Below are 15,426 nucleotides of genomic sequence, written 5' to 3' on the forward strand. Positions count from 1 at the left end.
ATCTTTCTCCAGCTTGCAGGTGCAGCAGGTGGTCAGGAAGGCGAATGGGATGCTGGCCTTCATCGCGAGGGGGATTGAATATAAAAGTAGGGAGGTCTTGCTGCGGCTGTATAGGGCATTGGTGAGGCCGCAGCTGGAGTACTGTGTGCAGTTTTGGGCGCCGTACTTACGCAAGGATATTTTGGCCTTGGAGGGAGTGCAGAGGAGGTTTACTCGGCTGATACCGGAGTTGAGGGGGTTGAGCTATGAGGAGAGGCTGAATAAACTAGGCTTGTACTCATTAGAGTTTAGAAGAATGAGGGGAGATCTCATTGAGACGTATAAGATGATGAATGGGATGGATAGGATAGAGGCGGAGAGACTCTTCCCACTCAGAAAGGATAGTAGGACTAGGGGGCACAGCCTCAAGATAAAGGGGGGGCGGTTTAGAACGGAGTTGAGGAGGAACTTCTTCACTCAAAGGGTGGTGAATCTCTGGAATTCTCTGCCCGTTGAAGTGGTGGAGGCTACCTCGCTAAATATTTTTAAGACGCGGGTTGATGGGTTTTTGATAAGAGAGGGGATTAAGGGTTATGGGGAGAGGGCGGGAATGTGGAACTGAGCCACGACAGATCGGCCATGATCTTATTGAATGGCGGGGCAGGCTCGAAGGGCTAGATGGCCTACTCCTGCTCCTATTTCTTATGTTCTTATGTTCTTATGACTGTAACGCTACATTCTACACACTCTCTCCTTTCCTTCTCTTTGAACGGTATACTTTGTCTGTATCGCGCGCAAGAAACAATACTGTTCACTTACCCCAATACATGTGACAATAATAAATCAAATTAAATTACTTGAAATCTACTTCATCAGAGAGCAAGACTTGGCAAAACTAAATCTCATGCTAAACTGCAGTCAGAATCGCTTCCCAGCCCAGATTCTACGATTCTATAAAGTAACATCAATGACCATTCCTTATCACAAGCTCTGTGTCCTGTTTGACCCAGAACCAAGCTTCAAACTCAATGTTCTCTATTACAAAAAACAAAATCCTTCGATGACTGGAAATCCAAATTAAAATCAGTGAATGGTACAAATAGGTCTGACAGTATCGATAGAGATAGAAGCAAAATTAATATTTCGGATCAATGAGCTTTCCTCAAATCTCCCACATCTCACTCCTCCCAGCTTTAATAACAGGGTCTCCAGTTGCAATGAAAAGGGCTTAGCTGGAATTTTATCACAAGCTTGCAGTGGGACCAACAAGTGTCTCCTGTGGTTGAAGGCTAGCAAGAGGGGCAGAATAGTGGTTAGCACTACTGCCTCACAGCGCCAAGGACCCGGGTTCAATTCCGGGCTTGGGTGACTGTTTGTGCGGAATTCACACATTCTCCCCATGTCTGCATGGGTTTCCTCTGGACTGCAGGAGGAAACTGGAGCACCCAAGGATGTGTGGGTTAGATTGATTGGCCAAGATGCATTGCCCCTTAGTGTCAGGAGGATTAGCAGGGTAAATATGTGGGGTTCAATGTTAGGACCTGGGTGGGGATTTCATCACTAAATTCCTCACCTCTCTGGGGTTGCTAACTGTGATGGAATGTATTGAGGTCTCAACGCATGACTTGCCCTCTTGTGTTCTAGCCATTAATTGTCCATCCATGTGACCCACTGCCTTCCTACACCAATTAGAAAGCAGAAAGACTCATTACCCAGTTGGATGATGGCTTGACTGTCAGGCAAAGGGATGTTTTAGTTTGATCCCCATTTTCAATATTTTATAGCTGGTAAAGAGAAATGGAAGTTACAAGAATGATGTTTTAATGACTCAATGGTATTTCAGCGGGAATGTACACAGCAGTGGCCTGACAATTGACCCTTACACTTCCTGGAGATCAGTGCAATTGGTTGGGAACCCCCCCCCCCCATCTCTCTCCTGTCAAATTTCTCGCCATTCACCCCCATTCAGATGCAAGGATAGGGAAGGTTCAGAGGGATATGGGCCAAATGCAGGCAAATGGGGTTAGCTTAGATGGGCATTTTGGTTGGTGTGGACCAGTTTGGGACAAAGGATCTATCTCCGTGCCGTACATTTTATGATTCTATTTCTGCATCTTGAGGGGGGAGGTGGGGATTCTGGATTTGCGTCCCAAGCTCTGCGTCAAAGGAGGGCTGGTGCCAGAAGAAAATGTGGCAAAGCTGTTTTCCTTTCATGCTTTATTTATTAGTCTCACCATGTGGCTCACATTAACAATGCAATGAAGTTAGTGTGAAAATCCCCTAGTCGCCACAGCCCGGCGCCTGTTCGGGTAACACTGAGGGAAGAATTTAGCATGGCCAATGCACCCTAACCAGCACGTCTTTCAGACAGTGGGAGGAAACCAGAGGAAACCCCTGCAGACACGGGGAGAACACGCCGACCCCACACAGACAATCACCCAAGCTGGGAATCGAACCCGGGTCCTTGGCACTGTGAGGCAGCAGTGCCAACCACTGTGCCACCTCTAAACACACATAGGGTGGGTGGCTCATGAGACCACCAGTGTTGCAAGTGGAGGGTGAGTGGGCGGGACTATTTCTGCCCATTCTAAAGGTTCAACATAACTGGTTGTAATGCAAAGTGAAACCAACTCAAGCTCGTTGGCAACTCCTTCCAAACGCAGCTTGAACCAAACTGAAACCTTGTACTTCAAGGCGCAACTGCCTGAGCGGGACTTTCCCACATTCAACTGCGTTCTTGTGGCTTCAGTACGGAGCTGGATGAAGGTGATGAGAGGTGGCGGTGGACTTTCTTGCTGCCTGGGTAAGATTTTAAACTTCCCTTTCTCCCCAGGATCCAATCTGTGTGTGTGTGTGTATGTATGTGTGTGATGTATAAAGGATTGATACATCACACACACACACACACACTATCCTTTAGTAGCACCTTGGGATTTTGAGAAGGTCAAACGTTGTGGTGATTGAGGTGTGAGTGAGGGAGAAAGGCTGTTGTTTCACCGGACGGATTAAACAACGGGGGAGGTGGAAAGCTCTTCCCCACCTGTTTCTGCAATGATTTCATGGCGCTGTGTGTGTGTGTGTTTAATTGTTGCTTTGTGCTGTTTATAGAGACAATTACAAAAAAAAACACACATGGAAATGTAAACTGAGCCAACAGCTCCGGTCATTCTGCTGGCGTTTGGCGTCCTCTGGAGGGTAGCCAGCATTTTCAGCGCGTTTATTCGGCTTGGAGAGGTTTAGAGTGTCCAGCAAGTTTGCAGGGAGTTAGCGAGCAACTCGCCTTAAATAAGAGGTACAGCAGTAAGTAAAGGCAACGACTTGGAAAGGACTGGTGCGTGGATTCTAATCATTCGCGGTAACATTTTTTGTTAAGCATGCCAGCGCACAAGTTTGCTCATTTGATATAGTTAAATTAGTTGCATTGATATCTCTTGAGCTAAAATAGTGGCAGCATCTTATCCGCACGCACAGAGAGGAAGATGCTGCGATTCTCCCGGGTGAATCACTCTGAGCGTTCTGCTCTTGGTTCTGATCTTGGTAACAAAATAAGTCATTTCAGATAAATGTGGACCAGTTGATATTTAAGGAAAGTGGGTAAGCAGCCTTCCCAGATCTGCATTGTTTGGCGGGTCTGGTATGTAATTAATTCTTTCCCCGTAAGCTACCTTGTGGTTTCCGAGAAATTGAAAGTAAATTTTAGGACACTGGGACATTGTTAGCAGCGCCTCTTGCTGGCTGCTAGAGCTACAGGGACAATGTCAGTGGACAGGGGGGACTTTTGGAGGGTGTGTCCAATATTTGTCACCCTGTCCTTTGATGCACTTCTGTCTCGCATGGTTATTTCTGCTCAGGGGGCTGCGGGAGACTCTGCAATAAGGAATGCACTTGTCAAACCAAACATCTTTGACTTGTGAAGGGCTGGACTGGATACTTTCTCAACCCACCCGAGACACCGCCTTTATTTATCAAAAAAAAGCTTGGCATGGGATTGGTTTTATGTAGGAAATGGTTCGAACCATGTGTTTTATGCAGTGGTGGCACTGCTGCCGCATAGCGCTAGGGAGTGAGGTTTGATTCCCGGCTCGGGTCACTGCCATTGCGGACTTCTGCATGTTCTCCCCGTGTCTGAGTGGGATTCCTCTGAATGCTCCAGTTTCCTCCCACAGTCCCATGCTACATTCTCCCTCAGTGTACCCGAACAGGTGCCGGAGTGTGGCCACTCGGGGATTTTCACAGTAACTTCACTGCAATGTGAATGTCAGCCTACTTGCGGGATGAAATAAATAAACATTGACATAGAATCCTACCGTGCAGAAAGTGGGCCATCGAGTCTGCACTGAACACAATCCCACCCAGGCCCTACCCCCCATATCATACCACAAGTCCCTCTAACCTACACATCCCTGGACACTAAAGGGCAATTTCTTAGCATAGCCAATTAATCTAACCCACACATCTTTGGACTGTGGGAGGAAACCAGAGTACCCAGAGGAAGCCCACACAGACACAAGGAGAACATGCAAACTCCACACAAAGAGTGACCCCAGCCAGGAACCGAACCCAGGACCCTGGAGCTGTGATAGCAACAGTGCTAACCACTGTGCTACCGTGCCACTCAATGTTCTGACTCAGTGCAAGAGCAGCAACGGACGTGGCAAGCTGCAGTGCTGAGGGAGAGGCTACATAGCTAGTGTTGAGTTGCTCCAAAAGTTATCTCTGCTTCTCAGCAGCACCAGTGACTGGTGATAGGGCAAAATTTTAACCTATTCGAAACGCGGCTGACTAAGAAAGAAAATCTGGTCCATATGACTCTGAGCGTGACCCCGAAATGACTGGATGACAGAAGGCTGAGAAACTGCCACAGTTTTGTTCATTCTGTCTAGTATTTGTGGCCCATTTCGAACTGCCCTGGCTGAATCACTTTTCTGAATGACTGGAACCCATGTGATGTGGGAACTCTCACAGTGCTGGTGGGGTGGGGTGGGGGGTTTTCAATGTCATAACTCAGCGACAGTGAAGGAATGGCAATTTAGTTCCCAGCCAGGGTGGTGTGTGGCTGGGAGGGGAACTTGTGGTGTGTGGTATTCCCATGCAGCACAGTGGTTACCACTGCTGCCTCATAGCTCCAGGCACCTGGGTTCGATTCCCCGGCTCGGGTCACTGTCTGATTGTGGAGTTTGCACATTCTCCCCATGTCTGCGTAGGTTTCCTCCGGGTTCTCCGGTTTCCTCCCACACTCCAAAGATGTGTGTGATTAGGTACATTGGCCGTGCTAAATTGGCTCTTAGTTTCCTGGGATGTAGGTTAGAGGGATTAGCAGGATAAATATGTGGAGGTATGGGGATAGGATCTGGGTGATGTTGTTGTTGACTCAATGGGCTGAATGGCCTTCCTCTGCACTGTAGGGTTTCAGTGACCTATGGTTTGTTGCCCTTGTCCTTCAAGTTAGTAGAAATCACAGGTACTGTCAGAGGAACTTTGGAAAGTTATTGTAGTGCATCTAGTAGCTAGAACCATAGAATTCCTACAGTGCAGAAGGAGGCCTTCCGGCTCATTGAGAGCACAGTGACACACCGTCACCCAAGGCCAGAATCGAACCCAGGTTGTTGACACTGTGAGACACCAGGATTAACCATTATGCCACAGTGGTGGTACACACTGCTGCCTCAGTGTCAGTGATGGGGGGAGCGAATGTTTCATGTGGTGCCTGAGGTGTTAAGACAACTGGTGTCAGCCTTGAGTGTTGTTGGAGCTGCCCTCATCTAGGGTCATGGAGAGTACTTCACCACACTCCTATCTGTTGCCTTTTAGGCTTTGGGGGAGTCAAGAGGTGGGCGATTCACAGAATTTCCACCCTCTGACCTGCCCTTGTAGTCATAGACTTTATGTGACTGACCAAGTTAGGCTTTGGGTTAATGGTAATCCCCAAGATGTTGGTGGGGAATTCAGAGGTGATGATAATGATGCCTTGACTGTCACAAGGAGATTGTGATGATCGGTGACCACCTGAGCGTGACGGAAATGTTACACAACACACTATGGCAAGCTGAACCTCAGAAATTCACTGCTCTAACGTGTTGAGAAAGTTGACCCTCCGGTATGCATGGATAGTTTCAGTGATTATTGCTGTAATGAAAGACATGTTGCCAAAACTTTTCTTTTTGTTCTCATCAGGACAAAAGCAAGAATACCAAAAGATCACAACAAATTATACTACAGCAGAAAAAGGTCCCAGTTGGTTGGCAACTAGATTCTGGATGAGGCGTTGCCATGGAAAATACAGTGGGGAACTATGGGCTTGTGGAGTCTATAGTTCCCCATTGGAGTTATAGAGGTTTACAACATGGAAACAAGCCCTTCAGCCCAACTTGTCCATGCCGCCCAGTTTTTACCATTAAGCTCGTCCCAATTGCCTGCATTTGGTCTATATTCCTCTATGGCAATCTTACCCATGTAACTGTCCAAATGCTTTTTAAAAGACAGCATGGTGGCACAGTGGTTAGCACTGCTGCCCCATAGCACCAAGGACCCAGGTTTGATTTCTGGCTTAATCATTTGGTCATTGTGCGTAGTTTGCATATCTCTCCGTATCTACACATGTTTCCTCTGAGTGCTCCAGTTTCCTCCCACAATCTGAAAGACGTGCTGGTTAGGTGCATTGGCCCAAGCGGGTGCCGGAATGTGGTGACTAGGGGAATTTTACAGTAACTGCATTGCAGTGTTAATATAAGCCTTACTTGTGACTAATAAAAAAACTTTAAAATTTTGTTTCCTCCATTCCAGCACCATGGTTAATCTCAGTCAAATTGCCAGCCAGTTGCATTGCGTTTCCCCTGCACTACAAATTGTTGTTAACTTTTGCAATTTGACATTCTTGCATTTATCCTGATGAGTACAAGTCAGGAATCTTTGGTAAGATGTCTTTTTTTTTCACTAACATTCAAGCTCTGGGCAACAAGTGACTAAGTTTACTAATCAGCAGTGGGTCAACCCAGAAGCACGCACAGACGCAGCTTTCTGTGGAAGCAGGTGGAGCATTCAACATCATAACAATACCATTGTGCTCCTCACAGCTGCAGTACTCTCAGAGTGTGAACATAGTCTAACCACAACCTAAGTTTGGAAACATCTTTCTAACTACGTTGAGATTTAAGGTAGCGGATTTCAGTGCTAGTGTGCGTCCTCCAAGACCATGATTTGAAGAGCATAGGCGTAGCAGCAGCAGTAGGCCATTCAGCCCATCGATTCTGCTCCACTATTTAATCAGATCATGACTTATCTGATGTGAGAAGCGTCAATTCCATTTTCCCACCTAATCCCCAGAGCCCTCAATTGCCTTACTGATTAAAAATGTGTCAGAAGATGACTTTGGTCAGTAAAACTGACGTGGTAATGGCAGCAGTTCACACGTTTTAGCGCCTCATTATGGATTATCAGAGAATTATGTTTGTTTAGTTTAGAAAAACCTCAGGCACAAAGTTGTCAAAATTTCGGGATGCCCTTGCGAGCGAATGAAAGCTGCCTTTTAGGTGTCACATCGATGTGGAGATGCTGGTGTTGGACTGGGGTGAGAACAGAAAGTAGTCTCACAACACCAGGTTAAAGTCCAATAGGTTTATTTGGTAGCACGAGCTTTTGGAGCACTGCCCCTTCATCAGGCGAATGAAGGGGCAATACTCCGAAAGCTTGTGCTACCAAATAAACCTGTTGGACTTTAAACTGGGTTTGTGAAATTACTTAAGGTGTTACATTGGCAGCACGGTGATGCACTGGTGACTGATTTGATTTATTATTGTCACATGTATTAGTATACAGTGAAAGGTACTGTTTCTTGCGCACGATGCGGACAAAGCATACCGTTCATAGAGTAGGAAAGGAGTGAGTGCAGAATGTAGTGTTACAGTCATAGCTAGGGTGTAAAGAAAGATCAACTTAATGGATTGGGAACTCGCAGCAAATTGTCCTCCTCTGAGTCACGATTCCCAGGTACTCCGGTGATGACACATCAGCCTAATGATGGGATCTGAAGAAATAGCTGTCATACTGAGGTTGGAATTTCTTCCAATAACCCTACGGGCCAAGACTTGTAAGCGTGGCCCGTGGTGATGAAACAACCTGAGAATTGCCAGCATTGTCTTGGCTTGATTATTCTTCTTCCTTCTTATACAGGCCCCCAGAGTGGAGGCTGCCTGGATTCCACACTAAAACTGAGTTCTCAGAGGAGTCCAGTGTGTGAGCTACAGTCACAGATGGGGCAGAGAGTGGTGGCAGTGAGGGTTGCCATGCTCTTCTTTCATTGTTGACGCCTGGCTTCAGCCCACTCTCAGTGATGAACCTCAAGGTGTTCAACTCCTTCCCGATGCTTTTCCTCCACTTCAGGTGGTCCTGGATCAGGGAGTCCCATCACCTGACCCTATTGCTCCTCTCTTCCTGTGAATGTTCCCATTGCTCCTCTCTCACTGTGAATGTCCCCATTTCTCCTCTCTCACTGTGAATGTTCCCATTGCTTTTCTCTCTCTCTTTGTGAATGTCTCCATTGCTCCTCTCTCACTGTGAATGTCCCATTGCTCTTCTCTCACTGTGAATTTCCCCAATTGCTCCTCTCTCACTGTGAAAGTCCCCATTGCTCCTCTCTCACTGTGAATTTCCCCAATTGCTCCTCTCTCACTGTGAAAGTCCCCATTGCTCCTCTCTCACTGTGAATTTCCCCAATTGCTCCTCTCTCACTGTGAATGTCCCCATTGCTCCTCTCTCACTGTGAATTTCCCCAATTGCTCCTCTCTCACTGTGAATTTCCCCAATTGCTCCTCTCTCACTGTGAAAGTCCCCATTGCTCCTCTCTCACTGTGAATTTCCCCATTTCTCCTCTCTCACTGTGAATGTCCCCATTGCTCCTCTCTCACTGTGAATTTCCCCAATTGCTCCTCTCTCACTGTGAAAGTCCCCATTGCTTCTCTCTCACTGTGAATTTCCCCATTTCTCCTCTCTCACTGTGAATGTCCCCATTGCTCCTCTCTCACTGTGAATTTCCCCAATTGCTCCTCTCTCAATGTGAATTTCCCCAATTGCTCTTCTCTCACTGTGGAAGTCCCCATTGCTCCTCTCTCACTGTGAATTTCCCCATTTCTCCTCTCCCACTGTGAATGTCCCCATTGCTCCTCTCTCACTGTGAATTTCCCCAATTGCTCCTCTCTCACTGTGAAAGTCCCCATTGCTCCTCTCTCACTGTGAATGTCCCCATTGCTCCTCTCTCTCTCTGTGAATGTCCCCATTGCTCCTCTATCTGTGTGAATGTCCCCATTTCTCCTCTCTCTCTGTGAATGGTCCCATTGCTTCTCTCTCACTGCAATACCTCCAGAATGGCTCTGAACCCCAGCAATAGCGGACAACTGGGCTTCAATAATAATGTTGACATTGCACCTTTTTTTTAAGGAGTAAAATTTACCAAGTGGTTTTGCTGTCTCCAACCTTTGTTAGTTTTATATGGGCTTCAGTGAGTGGATTTTACTCCTATTGGGAGGGAATGTGCATTCAGCACGAGGCAAATGAGAACTTTCTTTAATCTCAGGTGTTTTCTGCAAGGATATTCAGGTTGATGTGTTTCCCTGCACATCACTGACCGATGAGCTATCAAAATGAAAAACTGAACAAGTTACATCCACTAGCTCTGGAGCATTTACCCTTAAAACTACTAGCTCCAATAATAAAACATAAAACATACCAATCAGGGTAAAACATGTACTAAATGCACCAACTAAAGTAACAAGAGCAATAAATAAATTGGAGGCAATGGTGCACACACAAAGGGTGGGATTTCCAGCTGCTCCTTGGCTCGCCATTGGCAGCTGGTGGCATCTTCCAGTCCCGCTGATTGTCTATGACATTTTGCATGGTCCACCTGTCTCACTGCCAGGGTATTGGCCACAGGGGTCACTTTTGGCAGGACTGGAAGATCCCACCAACAGTCAGGTCTGGAAAATCCCATTCTAAGACACGCTGAAAATACTCAAATGTTCTACTTAGTATAATACGCACCATCTACCTAAAATACCCAAGATCATAGTGGCACAGTGGTTAGCCTCACAGCGCCAGGGACCCGAGTTTGATTCCTGGCTTGGGTCACTGTCTGTGCGGAGTCTGCACATTCTGCCCGTGTCTGTGTGGGTTTCCTCCGGGTGCTCTGGTTTCCTCCCCCAGTGTGGGTTAGGTGGATTGACCATGCTAAATTCTCCCTCAGTGTACCCGAACAGGCGCTGGAGTGTGAAGACTAGGGGACTTTTACAGTAATTTCATTGCAGTGTTAACGTAAGCCTGCTTGTGACATTAATAAATAAATTTAAACTTAATAATACATTGATATAATCAGACAGTGTGAGATGTGCGAGTTACAATATTATACCCATTAGATGCATTCAATGCATTTGTTTGATTCAGTTGTAAATTGTAAGCGGTTTTCCTTCCTCTTTATCACAAGACGAGGGGCTTCCACCAAAACACTGTACATCAACAAGGCAATGCTGCACAATTCATAGAACCCTACAGTGCAGAAGGGGGCCATTCGACCCATCAAGTCTGCGCCGACAACAATCCCATCCAGGCCCTATCCCCGTAACCCCATACATCTACCCCAGCTAATCCCCCTGACACTAAGGGGCCATTTAGCAGGGCCAGTCCACCCAACCACACACACCTTTGGACTGTGGAAGGAAACCAGAGCACCCAGAGGAAACCCAGGCAGACAGACACAGGGAGAATGTGCAGGCTCCATGCAGACAGTGACCAGAGGCCGTGGGTCCCTGGTGCTGTGAGGCAGCAGTACGAACCACTGCGCCACCGTGTTGAAAGGGGTGCTTTAGTGACACACCAAACAGATTTGGTCGACTTGTTCAGCTCGCGATAAAAACTGTAAAAGTCCCTTGAAATTAGAAGAATGTGGGAGGTATTGGCATCCTGGCCAACATTCCTCACTCATCTCATACCTGCAAAACTGGTCAAACATCCCTGATTCGGAAACACAATGTGGTCAGTGCTGGTATTCGGAAACAAAAGCAGCAGTTGGTGAGAATATTCAACAGGTCTGACAGCCTCTGTGGAGAACCAAGCTGAGGTAATGATTTTGATCTGATTTGATTTACTATTGTCACACGTATTAGTATACAGTGAAAAGTATTGTTCCTTGCACGCCATACAGACAGAGCAGACATTCATTGTCCTAGTAGAACAGATGTCGGAGGTAGGTTCTTTACTCAGAGAGTAGTAAGGGCGTGGAATGCCCTGCCTACAACAGTAGTGGATTCGCCAACATTAAGGGCATTTAAATGGTCATTGGATAAACATTTGGATGATATTGGAATAGTGTAGGTTAGATGGGCTTTAGATTGGTTTCACAGGTCGGTGCAACATCGAGGGCCAAAGGGCCTGTACTTCGCTGTAATGTTCTATGTTCATAGAGAAGGAAAGGAGAGAGTGCAGAATGTAGTGTTACAGTCATAGCTAGGATATAGAGAAAGATCAACTTAATGCAAGGTAGGTCCACATTCAAAAGTCTGATGGCAACAGGGAAGAAGCTGTCCTTGAGTCACTCACCTGATGAAGGAACAGCACTCCAAATAAACCTTTTGGATTCTACCCCTCTACCCTGGCTACGTTCGTGGCCTTGTGTCCCTGGAGAGGGAGCTTGCGGTGTCCACAGGCACAGTCGATGCCTTCCGTGCCCGTTGGGCACCGCAGGGGCTGAGGTGCGTTATAGACCCCGACAATCACATTTTGATTTGATGTGTCTTCAGTTCCCTTTGTACTTTTGTTTTTGTTTGGGCCATTCCCCTTCTTTTTGGGGAGCTGCCAATTTTACTTTGTCCTAATGTAATTTGAGTTTGTTTACTTGGTTTGACCCGAAAGATCCCCTCCCCGCTCCGTGTTGGACTTTAAACTGGTGCTGTGAGACATCTTATTAAGTTGTTTCAACTGTGAAGACTTTCTCAATCTTCTTGTGGACTGGGAAACTTCTATATTGGTGCAACTTATCTTCCAGTCTTTCAGCTTTTGTGGAATCACTTTGTAAATTGATATGTTAGTATGGAGATCTGTCAATAGTTCGAACCATTTATGATTTATATTCATTGCAAAGGAGACAAGCAGCTAAGTGGCACAGCTTGCACACGAGGTGCCGTGCACACCTTGGACCTGTGTAAAATGTTTCTGCTTGGCAATGGCACAAGATCTGCAGCGCCAGTCACATCAGATAGGCTTGGAACAAAACAGAAACGTGCTGAAATACTCAGCAGGTCAGGCAGCAGCTGTAGAAAGAAGAACAGGGTTGGGCAGGATTCCCCCTCCCGCCCTCTTCTGGCATTTAATGCGGAACTGGAGGCAGCCCACCATTTGCTGGCAGTGTGATCTTCCAGTCCCGCTGCAGCCATTGGGGTCTCCCATTGTTCGTAGCCTCTGCTGCCAGGGAACCTGCAGGGGGCTCACTGTCAGCGGGCCTGGAAGACCTTTCATCAGAAAACGCAGATGTTCTAAGATGTTACCTTAAAGATCAGGTATACTCGAATCACTGCCGGACCTGCTGTGCTTTTCCAGCATTTTTTGCTTTATTCCAAACTAAGGTCTGTCTGGTGCGATGGTCCTGTACAATAGTCGATTTGCCTGGGAGACATGCAGCGATGTTAAGAATGCAGAATAACAACTGATTTTAGCTAGGAATGTGTTTCCTTGTAGAGTTAATTAACCTTTTGTTTATTTAGATTCTCTTAGGATTTCAAAGTAGAGTCATGTGAGTTCTGATGAGGTTGACCGATAGAGCCATGTGGCTAATGGGAAGAGTTAAGCTTGCAGGAACTTTCACTTTCATTCAACAAGCAGTTGCTGCCAGGGCTGCAAGGAGAAAACAGTGTCTTTCTGTGTGTGTCTCTTCGAAAGGCTTTCCGAAAGCTCTAGGACTGTTACCCTTAGTTAAGTATGTATGCCTGCATTTTGCTAACTAATTAATAAGACGGGTCTCAGTCTACTAAAAGCATTGCTTGATTGGAATTCATAGTGATAAGTTAGCAGCTAAGAAGTGTGCCTTATCATGTTTAAGCATTGTTCAATGGTTGAATGCTAAGCTAATTCATTTGTTATCATCAAACTGTGTTGTTAGGTTAGATTTGTTTCGATAAAAGCTCCCTCATTTGTCAGCAGCCTAGAGTGAAAAACCCTATTGTCACCCTATGGCCAAAAAGAAAATTGTTAGGGTTTGTTCTGGCTTCGTAACACACCTTGGGGTTTGCAACCTGGCACCCTGATTTCACAAAGTTGTATCACCTTTTTGCATCACCGTCACGCAGACATATTTTGCAAGGACAAATACATGAACAGGATGGGAATAAGAGATATGGTCCCCGGAAGGGTAGGGGATTTTAGTTCAGACGGGCAGCATGGTCGGTGCAGGATTGGAGGGCCGAAGGGCCTGTTCCTGTGCTGTAATTTTCTTTGTCCTTTGTTCTAAGACGTGCAGTGCAACCTGGGAGAGTCACCGCAATCATAAGAACATAAGAACATAACAAATAGGAGCAGGAGTAGGCCATCTAGCCCTTCGAGCCTGCCCCGCCATTCAATAAGATCATGGCTGATCTGTCGTGGCTCAGTTCCACATTCCCGCCCTCTCCCCATAACCCTTAATCCCCTCGCTTATCAAAAACCCATCAACCCGCGTCTTAAAAATATTTAGCGAGGCAGCCTCCACCACTTCAACGGGCAGAGAATTCCAGAGATTCATCACCCTTTGAGTGAAGAAGTTCCTCCTCAACTCCGTTCTAAACCGCCCCCCCTTTATCTTGAGGCTGTGCCCCCTAGTCCTACTGTCCTTTCTGAGCGGGAAGAGTCTCTCCACCTCTATCCTATCCATCCCATTCATCATCTTATACGTCTCAATGAGATCTCCCCTCATTCTTCTAAACTCACACACATCCTCAGCGATGAATGTCCTGGCATTAGCAGTGAGTGAAATTATTAGCATAAATAAACTCACTTTGTCAATTAATATGCTCCAATTGAAGTTAATTACTTCCTTAAAGGGGGAGGGGTTCACCATGGGTGTCTCGTAACTAAAGAAATAAGTTGCATTGATCTAGAATCTCGAGGTAGTTGTTCATAGCATTTTTGAAATGGACTGATGCTACCTTAGCAATGATGGGGTGGTGGGGGGGGCTCATACACTCAGCATCAAAGAGTTTACATTTACATGGAATCTCCGTCGGAGGAAAATGCCCCACGGAATCAGCAACCAACTTCAGCTTAAGGATTTCCATGAATTTGTCAAATCGATGAGGAAAACTTTATTCTGCTCAGCTTCTTCCTTCAAAAACAAGAGGGACTGCAGCACCCATCTCCATTGCCAAAAGCACAAGCCCCCCCCCACTTCACTGCCCCCCTGCAGCACAGAAGGGGTAAGAAGGAGGTAGACAGATTCTTCCCGCTTAGAAAGGATAGCAGGACTGGAGGGTACAGCCTCAAGATAAGTGGGGGGGGGGGGGGGGGGGGGGGCGCAGTTTAGATCAGAGTTGAGGAGGAACCTCTTCACTCAAAGGGTGGTGAATCTCTGGAATTCTCTGCCCGTTGAAGCAGTGGGGGCTGCCTCGCTGAATATGTTTAAGTCACGGGTAGATAGGTTTCTGATAGACAAGGGAATTAAGGGTTATGGGGAGAAAGCGGGAAAGTGGAACTGATCCACTTCAGATCAGCCATGATCTTATTGAATGGCGGGGCAGGCTCGAAGGGCTGGATGGCCGACTCCTGCTCCTATTTCTTATGTTCTTATGTAAGTCTCACAACACCAGGTTAAAGTCTAACGGGTTAATTTGGTAGTAAACGCCACAAGCTTTTGGAACGCTGTTCCTTTGTCAGGTGAGTGGAAAGTCCTGATCAGAAACAGGGCATATAAAGGCACACACAGTTTACAGAATTCTCCCCCACTTTCCACTCACCTGACAAAGGAACAGTGTTCCGAAAGCTTGTAGTGTTTACTATCAGATAAGTCCTGTTGGACTTTAACCTGGTGTTGTGAGACTTCTTACTGTGTTTACCCCAGTCCAACGCCGGCATCTCTACATCACACGCAGAAGAAGGCCATTCAGCCCCCACCCTATCCCCATAAGCCTACGTATCTACCCTGCTAGTCCCCCTGGAACTAAGGGCCAATTCAGCATAGCCAATCCACCTAACCCGCACATCTTTGGGCTGTGGGAAGAAACCAGAGCAAACGGGGGAAACCCAAGCAGATACAGGGAGAATGTGCAGACTTCGCACAGACTGTGACCCAAGGCCTGAATTGAGCCCGGGTCCTTGGTGCTGCGAGGCAGCAGTGCTAGCCACTGTGATTTGACTTGATTTATTATTGTCACATGTATTAGTATACAGAAAAGTATTGTTTCTTGTGTGCTATACAGACAAAGCATACCATTCATA

The 15,426-nt window shown here is 46.6% G+C and overlaps 1 protein-coding gene across 1 annotated transcript in view; it reads left to right on the forward strand.

The window, feature by feature from the left end:
- Nucleotides 1-2,741: 2,741 nt before the first annotated feature.
- ciita (class II, major histocompatibility complex, transactivator) overlaps nucleotides 2,742-15,426 on the forward strand; it is a 78,808-nt gene continuing 66,123 nt past the window's right edge. Inside the window, exon 1 of the mRNA XM_080206190.1 lies at nucleotides 2,742-2,782. Coding sequence (XP_080062316.1) covers nucleotides 2,749-2,782 — 34 coding nt within the window. The 5' untranslated portion in view covers nucleotides 2,742-2,748. The remainder of the gene's footprint in view (nucleotides 2,783-15,426) is intronic.

The sequence above is a fragment of the Carcharhinus amblyrhynchos genome, chromosome 18 (assembly GCF_965287045.1).
Source record: "Carcharhinus amblyrhynchos chromosome 18, sCarAmb.v2.hapA, whole genome shotgun sequence".
NCBI classification, from domain to species: Eukaryota; Metazoa; Chordata; class Chondrichthyes; order Carcharhiniformes; family Carcharhinidae; genus Carcharhinus; species Carcharhinus amblyrhynchos.